General features: G+C 40.6%; 1 protein-coding gene across 1 annotated transcript; it reads left to right on the forward strand.

Moving 5' to 3' along the window:
• Positions 1-111: 111 nt before the first annotated feature.
• MCM4 (minichromosome maintenance complex component 4) lies at positions 112-12,894 on the forward strand. The gene is made up of 17 exons (XM_069779311.1): positions 112-467; positions 633-736; positions 958-1,116; positions 1,856-2,019; positions 2,107-2,205; positions 2,356-2,451; positions 2,539-2,634; positions 3,086-3,224; positions 3,673-3,893; positions 4,417-4,537; positions 6,356-6,615; positions 8,551-8,916; positions 9,261-9,388; positions 10,713-10,920; positions 11,458-11,686; positions 11,797-11,930; positions 12,311-12,894. Exons 2-17 carry the CDS (start codon positions 664-666, stop codon positions 12,401-12,403), a joined length of 2,586 nt encoding a protein of 861 aa, XP_069635412.1. The 5' UTR covers positions 112-467; positions 633-663; the 3' UTR covers positions 12,404-12,894.
• Positions 12,895-15,269: the final 2,375 nt, after the last annotated feature.

Genomic DNA, 15,269 nt, shown 5'->3' on the forward strand with positions numbered 1-15,269 from the left:
CATTTTTATGTCTTTTGCCGCAGGACCGGCTCACTACAGTAGTAGGTTCCCCCCCTCCCTCGGAGAATGGGCTGCTCCAACCTCCCCATGCCTCCCTGCCAGACCGCAGGCCTAGTTTTGCCGCGAAATTCGGTCCGGTGGGGGCGGTTCCATTTTGGGCTGGGGGTGGAAGCGATTTGCCATTGCTGAAGACGACCTCCGTCTCGTAGCACAAGGAGTACCCTGCAATGTACTCCTGTAACTGTTGCACCAGGTCGAGCAGGGCGCGACCCTCAGCTCGGGGGCCCGGAGAGCTGACCTCCTTCCTCCTTTTCTTCTCCGTCCCGCATCCCCCCTTTCTCCCTCCGTTGGGCGCTGCCGTTGCGATCGCGCCTACCCATTGGCCAGAAAGCCCGCGAGAGCGCGCGCACGCGATTCGGTTGGCGCGGAATTTCCTGGGGTGGCTGGAGCTGCGGGGGGCTGCAACGGTGGGTAGGCGCGCGCCCCGGCGCCGGGTGGGGTTCGCTGCCCCGCTCCCCCCCCCACCCCCGGCAGCTCCGCGCTCGGCGTGTGTGAGGAGAGGGGGGGAAGGAGGGAGGGAAACCCGCCGGCCGGGGCTCAGGGCTCGCGTTCCTCTCGTCGACCCCCCGCAGGTAGGACCGCCGCGGGAGCCGGAGCAGCGCCATGTCGTCGCCCGTCTCCACGCCCAGCCGCCGCCGCGGCGGCAAGCGCGGCCGGGGCAGCAACCCCCCGACTCGTAAGTGGTTTTGGTGGGAAGGGGCCGACCCGGGGGGCGGGGGGTCGGCGGCCGGAGCCAGCCCGCGGCTCTCGCCGGTGGCGGGGAGGTGGGGGCCGGGGGGGAGCGGGCGGGTGTCGGCTGCCTGGTGGGCTCTCGCCTCGTTGTCCGCCCGCCGTGCTCGTCCCTCGGTCCGCCTCCGGCGGCGTTGCGACGATTTCGGGCCCGCTTGTGTCTTGCAGCGCAAGATGCTCGGTCTCCTCCTTCGCAGAAGCGTCGGACAGAGGACTCCACCTCCACCGGAGACCTGCAGCCCATGCCCACCTCCCCGCCCGCCGACCTGCAGAGCCCCAGCGGCCCCGATGCTCTCTTCTCCAGCCCCCCGCAGTTCCGCCACGCCGGTACGATACCACGGGGCCCGGGCAGGCCACTGCCCGCTGCGCTGTGGTGTGGCGAGCCGGCGCGGGGAACGGATCCGGCTGAAAAATACTCTGGGAGAGAATGAGTTTTTGTCTCGAGTTTCTCACTCGAGCTTGGCGTAGCCAGCAGTATGGGAAGGGAGTCGGTGGCAGGGGTGCGGATCTGCTGGTGTAGCTTCAGGTCACCGTGGGAGTATGGATCGGGGATTCTGCCTTACTCTTCTGTGTATTTCTAGGAAGGATAAACTTATTAATGCAGAAAGAATTAGAGGGATTGCCATAAAAAGCCTTTCTTGCTTTTATAAATAGGATTGGTTCTAGTCACCGTAGCTGGTAGGTGTCGTGTCACTTGTTTTACAGCCCCAAAAATACTTAAAAATGGGTTTCGTCTAAAATGCTGCGTTTTGACTTTTTATGCTTGAACACCAATGTAGTTTCAAAATGCAGGACCGCTTTAAAGTTTTTCTGGGAAAGCTTTACTAGAACTTGGGATCTTTCAGAAGGGATGTTAATGCAAAGAAAAGTTCTAGGTAGACTTGCAGTATCTTTACATTTTAACATAAGGTATCTTCTGTTTTAACAAAACACTGGAATTGATTGGCGCTACTCATTTTATGACAGTAGAGTTGAAAGAACTGATGAGACGAATGCACAGGCTGAATTTCAGTCTGCTCTAAACGTAAAATGTCTTGATGATCATAATAAAACATTTTTTTTATAGCTATTCCTCTTGACTTCGATATCAGTTCACCTCTGACTTATGGCACACCCAGCTCCAGGGTAGAGGGTACTCCACGAAGTGGCGTACGAGGAACGCCGGTTAGGCAGAGGCCAGATCTCGGGTCTGCCCGTAAAGCCAGACAAGTCGATTTACACTCAGATGGGGTAGGTAGATGCCTTGGATTTTAAATCTGACAATTTCCTTCTAAACAGCTATGTATATTTATGTATGCTTAATTTGTTTCCATGCAGCTGGCTGAGGATGTAGTAGCAACTGAGCAATCTCTTGGACAAAAGCTTGTTATCTGGGGAACAGATGTTAATGTAGCCTCATGCAAAGAAAAATTCCAAGTAGGTTAACAACTTGTTTTTTCCCTTTTTTAAATGAAAAGCTATTTTGATTTAAACAGGTATTAGTTGAATCTGATACAAAGCAGGCATTTGTAGTACTAAATTCTGCTCATCTTTCCTTTCTGTCTCCCTGTTACCTCTAACATTCAGAGATTTCTTCAGCGCTTCATTGATCCACTAGCTAAAGAGGATGAAGACATTGGCTTGGATCTTAATGAGCCACGCTATATGCAACGACTTGAAGAGGTACTTGTAACACAGTGAAATCTGTAACTTTTCTGTTTTAGTCTTGCATGCCATTGAGCTAAAGATTTCCTTTCAAATACCTTGCAGATTAATATGGTTGGAGAACCATTCCTGAATGTAAATTGTGACCATCTAAGATCATTTGATGAAAATCTTTATAGGCAACTGATCTGCTATCCTCAGGTGAAGTAGTGCACTTGTTTTCTGGCTTTCAAGTGGCTCTTTCATATTTCTGGCTTTTAACTTGTTTGTTTAAATGCAATATGTACTTTGTATGTTCAGTGTAATCTCTGTGGCTTCTTTATTTTACTTAAAATAAAATGTCTCGTTTCATACTAGTTAACTGCAGATATTACAGGGGTACCTCATGCATGCAAAACTAGCTGGTAAGCTGCAGTGTCTGGAGTCTTGTACTTCCCCCCACCCCCCCCCCCCCCCTTTGCAATACCCAAGTGAATAAATCCGACCTAAACAGCAAGTTTTCTGTTATGTAGGAAAATGCTCAGCTGGCATAACTTTTAGTCATTCCTGGCTGATCAGCAGCACATAAAATGCTTTATGCAAAAATATTATATTTTCTGGTTTTTATTTTTTTTAACTTGTAAGCTTAACTGTTTCTAATAATTTTACACAGGAAGTTATCCCAACGTTTGACATGGCTGTCAATGAGATATTTTTTGATCGTTACCCTGATTCAATATTAGAACATCAAATTCAAGTAAGGCCTTATAATGCACTGAAGACTAGGAATATGAGAAGTCTAAATCCTGAAGGTAAACATTTGACTACCACGTTAGAAAAGAATCTTAAGGATTTATATAAACTTATTGAATGTTTACATAGAATTACATGAAGACCATATAAAACTGTACTTGTGGTCCATCCAGACCAATGTCTTCCGTTTATGTAAGCCTGTTTCAGAAGCAAATGCTTTAGAGCCCAAATGCAGAATAATCTATCCATAAAGGAAATCCTTCCTGGCATCAGCTACTCATGTTCTTAGTACTGCAAGTGCGAAGGATGCTTTCTTTTGTATAAATACTCATGTAATTTAGAATATTTGTACTATGCATTTATGATTCTTTTTGCTTTGTCTTAAACAAAATACTAGTACCTATCCAAATGTCTACCTCCCACCTGAAAACTAATGTAACCTGAAATTTTGAAGGTTATTTTAAATTTTAAGAGTATGAAGTCACGACACGAGTCTGTATTTTGTAGATATTGATCAGCTTATCACCATCAGTGGTATGGTCATCAGAAGCTCCCAGTTAATTCCAGAGATGCAAGAAGCATTCTTTAAATGCCAGGTTTGCGCTTTCACCACCAGAGTAGAAATCGATCGTGGCAGGATTGCTGAACCATCAGTATGCAAGAACTGTAACACAACGCACAGTATGGCACTGATTCACAATCGATCCATGTTCTCTGACAAACAGATGGTATGTTGCGCTTAGGTAGCAGCTAAAATGAAACAGATTATAGTTTTTGCTCCCCCACCCCCCTTATTAGCATCAATAGCATTAATGTATGTTATCTTGAGATTGAATGTTTTGAGAAGGGAAAAGTGTTTTGGAACATGAAAATGGGTGAAACAACTTATCGAAAGGGTTAAGTCTACTTTGGAGAAGAAGTGCATTAAAAGGATGAAATGAAGTTATGTACACATCTTAAATGTTTCTGTATGGAAGCCCCTTTATATATAGTATGTCCACTTCTATCTGGACTAGGTGAGCCTTGTCTGTAACAGCATTTTAGCCATACCAGTAGCAACTGGCAGAATTCTCATTTTCATCATATCTTTTTGTTAGTAATCAGTTTTGCTGTTTGGGTGGGAGTTTTTGTTCTTGAGCAATGTTCCTGATTCAGAATGATGCTGAAGATTGTGCTAATACAAGATTCTGTTGTATGCTCTGTGGAAAATCTTTGTTTTTTTGAAACTAAGACTTAAGTGCTTTTTGCTAGATCAAACTGCAGGAGTCTCCTGAAGATATGCCAGCTGGACAGACCCCGCATACGGTTGCGCTGTTTGCTCACAATGACCTTGTTGATAAAGTTCAGCCGGGTGATAGAGTCAATGTCACAGGTAAAATGTGGTTTGAGTATTTGCATCCTACTTTTTCACTGATCTTAACTGTCTATAAAGGGACCTGATGGGATGCATGTGCAAGTGCTGAGGGAGCTGGCCACTGTCTTTGCAAGGCCATTCGGTTATCTTTGAAAAGTGATGGTGACTGGCTAAGATATTGGAAGAAATCCATTATCCCTCCTAGGACAAGGAGGAGACCTGGGGAACTATAGGCCAGTCAACCTCATCTTGACCCTGGGAAGGTGATAGAACCAATAATCCTGGAAACCATTTCTAACCATATGAAGGACAAGAAGGTGATTGGGTGTAGTCAGCAGGGATTTACAGTGGGTAACAACCTTCTACAACGAGATGACTGGAGCAGTGGATGTTGTTTATCCTGACTTTAGAAAGGCTTTCATTGCTGTCTCCCATGACATCCTCATAGACAAACTGATGGTGTATGGGTTAGATTAGTGGATAGTGAGATGGATTTAACTGGCAGAACTGCTGGGCTCAAAGCGTTATGATCAGTGGCACAAAGTCTAGCTGCAGGTTGGTCACCATGGGTGTACCCTCGAGGTCAATACTGGGGCCAAACACTGTTGGATATCTTCGCTAATGACCTGGATGATGGGACAGAGTGCACCCTCAGCAAACTGGCAGACAAAAGCAAAACTGGAAGGAAGCAGTGCTTGATAGACCAGATGGCTGTGGTGCCAACAGCCTACTGGGCTGCATTAGGAGGGGCATTGCCAGCAGGTCAAGGGAGGTGGTCCATCCCCTGTATTCAGCACTGGTGAGGCCACACCTGGAGTATTGGGTCCATTTCTGGGCTCTCCCAGTACAAGGGAGATGTGAACATACTGGAGTTGAGTGAACATAGTGGAGTGAATTCAGCAAAGGGCCATGATGATAACTGGAACCTCCGTCATATATGGAAAGGCTGAGAAAGCTGGGACTGCTCAGTCTGGAGAAGAGAAAGCTTAGGGGGATCTTACCAGTGTGTTTTATAAATACCTGATTTGGTGTTGGGGCAGGTGGTGGTGTCAAGAAGACAGAGCCACACTTTTCTCAGTGGTACCCAGTGGCAGGCAGTGGGCACAAGTTGAAATACAGGAAATTGCAGGTAAACATAAGAACTTTTTTACTGTTTGGGTGGTCAGGCCCCGGCACAGGTTGCCCAGAGAGACTGTGTGGAGTCTCCATCCTTACAGATGTTCAAAACCTGACTGGACACGGCCTTCAGCAACCTGTTCTAGTTGACTCCAGTTTGAGCCCATGGTTAGACTAGACGCTCTCCAGATTGTCTGACCCTGATTCAGTTATTCTGAGAACGTAGGTGAGGAAGAGGCAGTATCTTAAATAGTGTCTGCTGCCAGGAGAGTCGTAACATAGAGTAAGTCTTGTGGTATTGCAACCACATTTTTATAAACCACTTTGCTTTAAAACAACTGCTGTACTGCTAGTTGTTAGAGATGCATTAGAAATCTATTATTAAACTTGGCACTTATAAAAGGGGGAAATGCTGACTTCAGACATTAGTGCAGGACTTTCAAAAGCATCAAGCCTTAATTTTTTTCAAAAACGCTTAAGCATTTTCCTTGTTGAGAACACTTGTGATAGGAATGTTAAACATCGTACCTGCAAAAATAGGGTCTAGACTACTTAAGTGTGTTCCATTAACTTCTACATGACTTACTCATACTGGGAGATAAACTGACTAGAGTATTCAGGCTGTTTTGAAAAGCTTTTCAAGGGAAGATGTAGAATTTTCAGGTTTTGGAATTACTATGTTTCTTCATATCTAATGCTGTGACTAAAAATTGTATTTAGGTATCTACAGGGCAGTCCCAATTCGAGTTAATCCAAGGATCAGCAATGTAAAATCTGTCTATAAGACCCACATTGATGTAATACACTACCGCAAGACGGATGCAAAACGCCTGCATGGTGTTGATGAGGAAACAGAGCAAAAAATGTTTACAGAGGAACGTGTGGAAATGCTAAAAGAGCTTTCTAAAAAAGCAGACATATATGAGAGACTTTCTTCAGCATTGGCCCCAAGTATCTATGAGCATGAAGATATCAAAAAGGTGAATCAAATTCTGTATTTCTCTTGTAAGAAATGCATTAATATGCAAGTACATTTGTAGTTACTGTTTGCTATAAAAATTTCTTGAGGCTTCCAAATTCAAAAAACTGTATCTTGAGCAGTCTTAAAACTCCATGGTCTTGTCAGGATGGAGTTGGTTGTAAGTGTATCATAATTCTTTTCATGTTATTAAGGAGTGTTAGAGGGAAGATACTGAAAAGGTAGGAAAGCAGCAGAACTCAGAAAACTTAATTGCAGTATTCATCTTGGACATCTCTTGAATGTTCAGATTACTAGTGATCAAAAAAAAGAAAAGTAGCTATAACGTAGAGAGTGATTGCTGAAAAGAGGCATTCACAAGGGAACAGTAGCTTTAAAATGACATGTGGTTGACCCTGACTTAGGGATGTTAAAACAGTTACTTAGATGTATCCAAGAAGTGACTGTTCCAATAAATGTTCAGCAGAGGTACTACAACTTTTATCACTGCAAAAACTACAGTCAGTAGTGGGTCTCAAGGTAATGTCAGACACCAAACAATCCTCTTCAGGTATATTCCTTTTTTTTTTTTAATAGATTTATACATTATCACATTTCATTTCTGAAATGGCTAGAAGTTGAATTCAAAACCATACAATGATTTCCTGATGAAATGGAAATACAATAATGACAATTCCATTTGTCGTTACCTCCTCACCACACTAATAAGGCACATCTGGGTGTAGTGGGAGGAGTTGAGGAAAGCTAGGGGACCCTTCATCAAGGCAGATCTTCAGGTTCTGACAAAAATCTGTTCACAACAACATACAAAGTTTCTATCTTTAATACTTGAAAGTGCTTTAAACCCACGTGCATTGAACACCAATACTCTATATTGGGGACCTCAAGGAAAATCAAATGGGGCAGGTCATACTTCTTGTAACTACTGAACAGGTTTTACTGACCTCCACAAGTTGTTGTAAGTGAATGAGAACAGAACTAATACAAATAGCTCACTCCATGCCTCTGCAAGGTTTGTGTGCTGTAAGAAATTGTGCATAGGCTTTACGTGGTGTACAGGTTTCCTTGCTGTTTCCAGCTGTCATTGTCACTGACTTATCACTTCTTTTCATTGACTTTCTAGCACATCTATGCTGCTAGATGAAAAAAATACAAGAAGAAAACTGGGAAATGGTGAATTTTTAATGTAGTAAATTTGAAAAGGAAAAAAACAAATCCTCCCTGATCATTCTAGCTAACTGATAAAATTACAAGCATATGTTTGTACTAATAATTCCAATACTTCCAAAATACTGGAAGTTAGTTGCTTTTATTTCTTTACAAACACTGCAAGCATATGCTTTCTTTAGGAAATATAAAGGAGGAAGTGTTAGTAACTTCCAGTGAAATAAAAGACCTTAAACTTCATCTTTATGGGCAAGTAAAGAACTTTTAAGTAATGTTGTGTGTGCAGTAAAGCAGTTTTCCTGAAAAGAAAATGATACTTGATTAATCTTGACTAAAAAGCTGATAAAAATGGCACCTTTCTAATGAAACGAAAGAGGTAGTAGTACTTTGGTCCTAGATTAAACATAGCCTTAGGGAAAACAATAGTCTATTCTGGCTTTCCTACTGTCAGCAGAATTTGTTATCAAAATTTTGATTACATAAGTTTTGGAATAGATTTGAAATGAATCTAATTTGGAACGAATCTAATTTCAAACTTTAATTAGAAGCTGAGTTCATAGGACCTAGCAGTTTAACTATATGTTTGCAATTAACTGGAATTGAGGATATCTATAAAGAATGAACCCTTTTAAAGACTTCTAAAAATAGTGTCAAGTGTTTTCTTTCATGTCTGTGTTACTTTTAGCAGTGTTTCAGTTCAACAGTTGGATTTGCTCTGTTAGCTATACAAGAGGTGATGTTTTGATTTTTAAAGAGAATATTTTTATAGGGTATTCTGCTTCAACTTTTTGGGGGATCAAGAAAGGATTTTACTCGCACAGGAAGAGGCAATTTTCGTGCAGAGATCAACATTCTTCTCTGTGGTGATCCTGGTACTAGTAAATCACAGCTGCTCCAGTATGTGTATAACCTGGTTCCTCGAGGCCAGTATACATCTGGCAAAGGCTCAAGCGCAGTTGGTCTTACTGCATATGTGATGAAGGATCCAGAAACACGGCAACTGGTTCTTCAGACTGGTGCTCTAGTACTTAGTGACAATGGCATCTGCTGCATTGATGAGTTTGATAAAATGAACGAAAGCACAAGATCAGTACTACATGAAGTAATGGAACAGCAGACTCTCTCCATTGCAAAGGTAAGCACCTGTTTAATTCCAGGTTCTTTACACTAAGCATGGTATATGCTAAGCAGTTGAAAGTGAAAAGTTACCAGAATGACAAAGGATTACACTTTGTTGTTGTTGTCAGTGGATCAATCCTAGATTATGTAATAAGTCATTTACAAAAGAATACGGCTTTTGTAGCAAACTGTAGTATTTCCAGATGCTTTTGTTCTTGCTTTACTCTAAAAGCACTTTGCAATGCAGTTTTTTACTACAGAACCCATTTAATAACACTGGTGATCTCATGAAGTTGGGGGAAGAAAGTCTTGGTGGCACATAGTTGCAGCTGGTTTCAGAAATGTTTTTCATTTTGACAGGCTGGAATTATTTGCCAACTGAACGCTCGTACATCTATCCTAGCAGCAGCTAACCCTATAGAATCTCAGTGGAATCCAAAAAAGACTACTATTGAAAATATTCAGCTTCCTCATACACTGTTGTCAAGGTACAGAACTCCTGCTTGCATGTCTCATTTTTATGAATGTTATACTTCCTCTTGTGAAGATGATTAAATATAGTAAAACAGAACAATTGTGTTCTTTGTAGTGTAATGGAAAACTTCAATAGCACTTATTTTTAAATGCTGTTCTTACAGCTTCTATGTGAGCAGAGAACTGCCTTTTTAGTATTTGGACATTGACCTTGAGCAGATGTAACGAGATCTGTAGGATCTCTTTATTTACTTCTATGTTGTTGTTTTTCTGTTGTTTCATAATCATCTCCTAGAAAAGAGTTGTTTTGAAACTTACAGTATCGATAATGTCAACAAAAGCTCAGGATGTTTTTCTTAGCTCTATAAAACTTTTAAAGTGAAATGCTGCTGATGAAGAACTTGCACTGGAGGTAGTAGAATCTGAAGATCTGTGCCTGCTTCATGTTGTTCTGTAAAATTCAGTTGGGGAGGTGGCAGTGCTAGCCCTTTGGGCAATAGTTGTTACAGCAACATTTAGCGTCTGCTGATAGAAAATTAAACTATGTGCTGCAGTTGCATCTTGTGGGGAATTCCCACGCTAACTGGAAATTGGAAGTACACTGATGGTATACTGGGTATTCCGAGAACACTTACAGCTTTGATTTCAATTAAGAGCTGCTTAATTTAGCTGCTTAGTGACAAATGCTACCTTAATACAGGTGTACTGCATGAAACTAGGATTGAGCAGCATCTCAATTCCACCATTTCTAGGATTTAAGCTTATGAAAAGGCATGATTGGCTCGCTAAAAATTATTCATGTCTGCCTATAGTTGAGTGTAGTTGAATATATTGTTTGTAAAATTTATAAGCCATTTTCTTCAGGATTAAACTGCAAGTACTTTTAAAAATATATTTATTTATTTACTTACAGTTTTTATATGCCTAAAATAATTATATAGGTATGTGCCCTGTTTGCTGTTGCCTTTCAGGGCAGTTTCTTTAGCAGCAATTTCTGTGTATGTGGTATTTGTGGGTTTTTTTTGTGGGTCTTTGTTTGTTTGTTTGTTCAAGAAAACAAAAACTGTTAGCCTTGAACAGGGGATCTGAAGTTTGTAGAATGCATCTCGCTTTCAAAGTTTCAAGTCCATAGGATGAAAGCAAATCCGCTATGCTGTTCTGTACTTTCAGATTTCTAGAAAATTTATCTTTTCAGTTTAATAGTGTAATTCCTACTTGGAGTAGGAATTAATAATCAAATAATTTCTACCTGTACTTGTTAAGTCAAAACCCCTAAACCAAACTACTTTAAAAGGCAAAAAGGTACACACACTTACAGTGGATTCTTATCCCCTTCAGATTTGACTTGATCTTTTTAATGTTGGATCCACGTGATGAAGCTTATGACAGACGACTTGCTCGCCATTTGGTTTCACTGTACTACCGAAGTGAAGAAAAGATGGAGGAGGAATACATGGATATGGCAGTATTGAGGGATTATATTGCATATGCTCGTAGTTACGTAAATCCCAGGTTAAGTGAAGAAGCAAGCCAAGCCCTTATTGAGGTAAAGGAGTTGCTGTTAATAATGTTCCAAGTCCTTACTCACTTGTCAAAAATGGCAAAATCCCCTCGTGTGTATGCTTCCTATTTTTATATAATTTTTCTATAAGACTCTTCAACAGCTCTAAAAATCACCAGCGATCAGTGTAAAAGTTATTCTGCGCTTTGACTGTTAGCTTTCAGATGTGTTGGGTTTGGTGCTATTACATTAATAAAAGCATAAAATTCTACTGAAATGAAATGTGTCAGTACAGACAGAAGCACTATTATGTTAAGACTAGTCCTACGTTTTTAAAGTGATTCAAAACTTGACTCATTATCATGGCTTAATTGCTTTATAAGGGAATTGTGTATATGTGATGGGGTTATCCTTCATTGCAGAAGAATTGTGAAGGTATATGAGCAGAAATAGTGTTTGGAACAGCTTGCCAGAATTGCTTGTATCTGAAATAAGAGGTGGGGGATGAAGGTGTCCTGGTTTCAGCTGAAAATAATAGATATAACTGGATTTCCTGAAATAGTCAATGATTCTTCTTTTCAGGCATATGTGGACATGAGGAAGATTGGTAGTGGCAGGGGAATGGTTTCTGCATATCCTCGACAGCTTGAGTCTCTAATCCGACTCGCAGAAGCGCATGCTAAAGTGCGCTTTTCTGAGAAAGTTGAAACAATCGATGTAGAAGAAGCAAAACGCCTGCATCGGGAAGCACTGAAACAGTCTGCTACTGATCCAAGGACCGGAATTGTGGACATATCCATTCTCACTACCGGTTTGTGTTTTCATAGTCATAAGGCTGGGATGCTATTGGGCTTTTGTAATTTTTAAATGTAACTGTCCTCCTTAGTTTATTTCTAAAAGGTGTTTTCTTTCTTTTATAAGGAATGAGCGCAACAGCTCGTAAGCGGAAAGAGGAGTTGGCTCAAGCCTTGAGGAAGCTTATCCAGTCAAAGGGTAAAACACCAGCTTTGAAATACCAACAGCTTTTTGATGATCTCCGAGCACAGTCTGATACAGTAAGTTTCCTGCTTTGTTTTTACGTTTTTGTTAATTTTAAAAGTATGGTGATTTCCCAAATCAACATTATCTTGTTCTCAAATCACATTATGGAGGGAAAGGGAGACACTTAACTTTTTCAGCTGATGTGACCAGAAAGCCAGTTCTACAGATAAATGAGCTGAATCTTTGCTGTATCTTCGTTTATTCTGGCTTCTGAAATAGCAAGCTCAGCTTCAGGGTTCTGGGCCAGATTCCAAATTACAAAAAAAACATACTAAAGCTTAAAAAACCTGATAAGGAAATTGGTAGGAAGTAAGGTATTTTTACAGTCTTTAAAGTATTCCCTCCCCCACTCCCCCATCTTTACTTGATTTACTACTTTTTTTTTTTTTTTAAGGCTGTCACTAAGGAAATGTTTGAAGAAGCACTTCGTGCCTTGGCTGATGATGACTTCTTGACTGTGACTGGAAAGACTGTTAGACTGCTGTAAGTTAGCCTTTCCTTGCAAGCTAGCTGTCACAGCTTTATGTTGCCTTGCCTTACTTAATAGTGTCAGTCTGCAAGATCTTTCAGATTTGGGACTATCATTTTGCTATGACAAGCATAGCTTTTCCTTGCAAGTCAGCTGTCATGGCTTTACTTTGCCTTACTTGCTGTATTGCCAGTCTGCAAGATTTTCAAGATTTGGGGCTATCGTTTGGTGTGACAAGTGTAGTGGCGATTAAGTGGCACTTCTGTCAGCACAAGAGATTATGAAGAACCTAAAAAATCCTTAGCTGAATAACGCTATTTACATTTTAGCTAAATGTAACTACTAATATATCAAGTGCCACGTATGTTTACAAGGTTTTGTAGAACATGTCAACAATGTTGTATGTATTTCAAATTGAATTGTAAAAATTCATCTTAAATGACTTTTTAGTAGATGCAATTTGACTACTAGTATTGCTGTAATCCAAAATAAAGTTATTGGACTTAAAAGGGCTCTTTAGCATTCATTTCTGGTGACAATGAGCCTATCCTGTGCTGAGCACTTTTCAGTCTAGAATTGTGAATTTTAGGAAGCTTTCTGAGAATGTGAAAGGAGCTTTGCTTCCCCCCCGCCGCCTTGAGCGTAGTTTGGTAGTTTCCTCAGTGTAAAAAAGGCAGATAGATTCTACTTGAAAACAAATTTTCTTTCAGTTACCCATCTTCGGTGTAATCTCATGTAATCAGTCCTGAAATAACAAGGTCCAGTAGCACATGACTGGAGAATCTTCCCTCATTCTAGGCAGGGCAGATGCTCTCAGCCATTGCATGTCAATAGCTGCTATTGTTTTCACAGCTGAGCTAGCAGAAGAGTTCCCCCAATTCACTTCGGTGCAGACAGCACCAGGCTGATCTCAACTGCTCACTTAAGCCTTTTAAGCTGAAGTAAGTACTCCTATATTCTGTGCCACTGCTTCCAACAGAAGGGAAGCAAATTTCCCCCATGTGAAAAGGGAGCACTTTAAAACCTAGTTTTTCTTGCTATTCGTTCATTATATGAGCAAGATAGTTTAACTGTAGTTGAATTTTCAGCGATTTGGTTTTTTGGTACAAGGGAGGAACTCTCCATCTATCCTAGGGTTAAAAATACAACGTATGCCAGAAGCATCAGGTTAAGCCACAGCCATCTCCCTAGTCTTGTTTATTAGTACACAAGTCACGATCATCTCATCTTCGTGGCTTTTATGGGCTGGAAGGACTTAGTTCATGTTGTGCTTTTCTGTAGAGGAAGTCTAGGTTCCGTAATGCAAGGCTTAAAAGTTAGATGCAGGTAAGCTGAGATCTCAGGAGCTTGACACTTCTCAAAAGAAGAGTCTGTAAAATAAAATTCCAAACTCCCTTAAATACCAGAATAATAGATGCTCTAGTGGCACTTGTCTCACAGGATTATATTTTCTTCTTTGCCATGTTAACTAGTTATTTTGCTTAGAAAACAACCATGTCGGGACCTCTTCTTTCCTTCTCCACTGTAATATACCTTTATTTGAGAGGTAGTATCTGCCTTTTGTGTGAGACTGATACAGTTCTAAGCAATTACTTTTTACTTTTTGAAAGCATCACTTGCATACTTTTTTCCATTTACACTGCTTGGTCCTTGAAGTACTACCTCAGTTCACAAACGTTTCTCTCCTGTTTTTCCACTCTCATAGCTATAACAAGACTACCCTTCCTAACTACTTGGTACCTCCTCTTGTCAGACAAAACACCACCATGAAATTTTCTTAAATATGTTTTTAAGTTTAAGAAAGTTGATTTAGTGTTTTGAAAAAATACATAATTCAAATAGTGATGCATCTGGCTACGCCAGCAAAATTCCTCAAATTAAAATTGCTTGTCAGTATGGAAACTATTACTGTAAAACAGAAATTGGGTCCTTCATCTACTTGCAAATTCTAAATGTATATTGAATTGCATAGCCACAAAATCAAATGTTCTAGGAAACATAAGAAAGCTTTGTTTGTAAAAACAGATTTCAGCTCCCTTTCAATTTAAGATGACAACTCACCATCTTTTTTAAAGTAAAACACTACGAATTACTCTATTTAGTGTTTACAGGGTTACTTGCAGAATAATCCCACTAGGTGGCTCTTAAAGCCTGTATGTAGTAGTTGATGATTTGTTTTCAGTCTGTAGTGTTTTTTTTAAATAAGCAAGGACTGCAAGTGCCACTCTATAATTAGGTAGATAGAGAATGGAAATGCTTGTAAACAGTCTTTTGGTTAAAAAAAAAAAATCTGATTAAAAGATCTTAACCATCCATATGCTAATTTGAAATGTACACAAAGCAAAAGGACGATGAAAGTAATTTACTTAGACTGAGAATATTTTCCTTACTCTATGCAATAGTCTCAGACTGTATATCATAATTTACTGCTGTATTTACTCTATGCTGTTAGTAGTTACAATTAAGGTCATTTAAAAAACTTGAGTCATTTAAAGGGGAACCAGGGGGAAAGCACTCCTGCCAGAAACTTGATATTCTTAACAGCAGAAACAACAAAGAAGAAAGGTATTAAAGTCCTCTGTACATTCTACAAGAGGCATAATAAAAAAGTTAAGCCTACTAGCAGCAATTATTTGTAGTAAGTCTCTTTGACAGACCATAGCTTAAGTGATCTGTTGTCTTGTCTAACACTATGAAAAGAAGCTGCTGGTGAAGTAAAATGGAATGGCACTCTTGTGTTTTTCTAGCACAGAATGCAATCACCAGTTACTTGGGGTGGGTGAAGACCCAGTACAAGATAGACCGAAAAATGTCATTTGCTACCACTGTTACTGGTTTCAAAGCTGGTATTTCATTTCTCTGCAAGCACAGATTTGATTGGAAA

This window comes from Haliaeetus albicilla, chromosome 3 (assembly GCF_947461875.1).
Source record: "Haliaeetus albicilla chromosome 3, bHalAlb1.1, whole genome shotgun sequence".
Lineage (NCBI taxonomy): Eukaryota > Metazoa > Chordata > Aves > Accipitriformes > Accipitridae > Haliaeetus > Haliaeetus albicilla.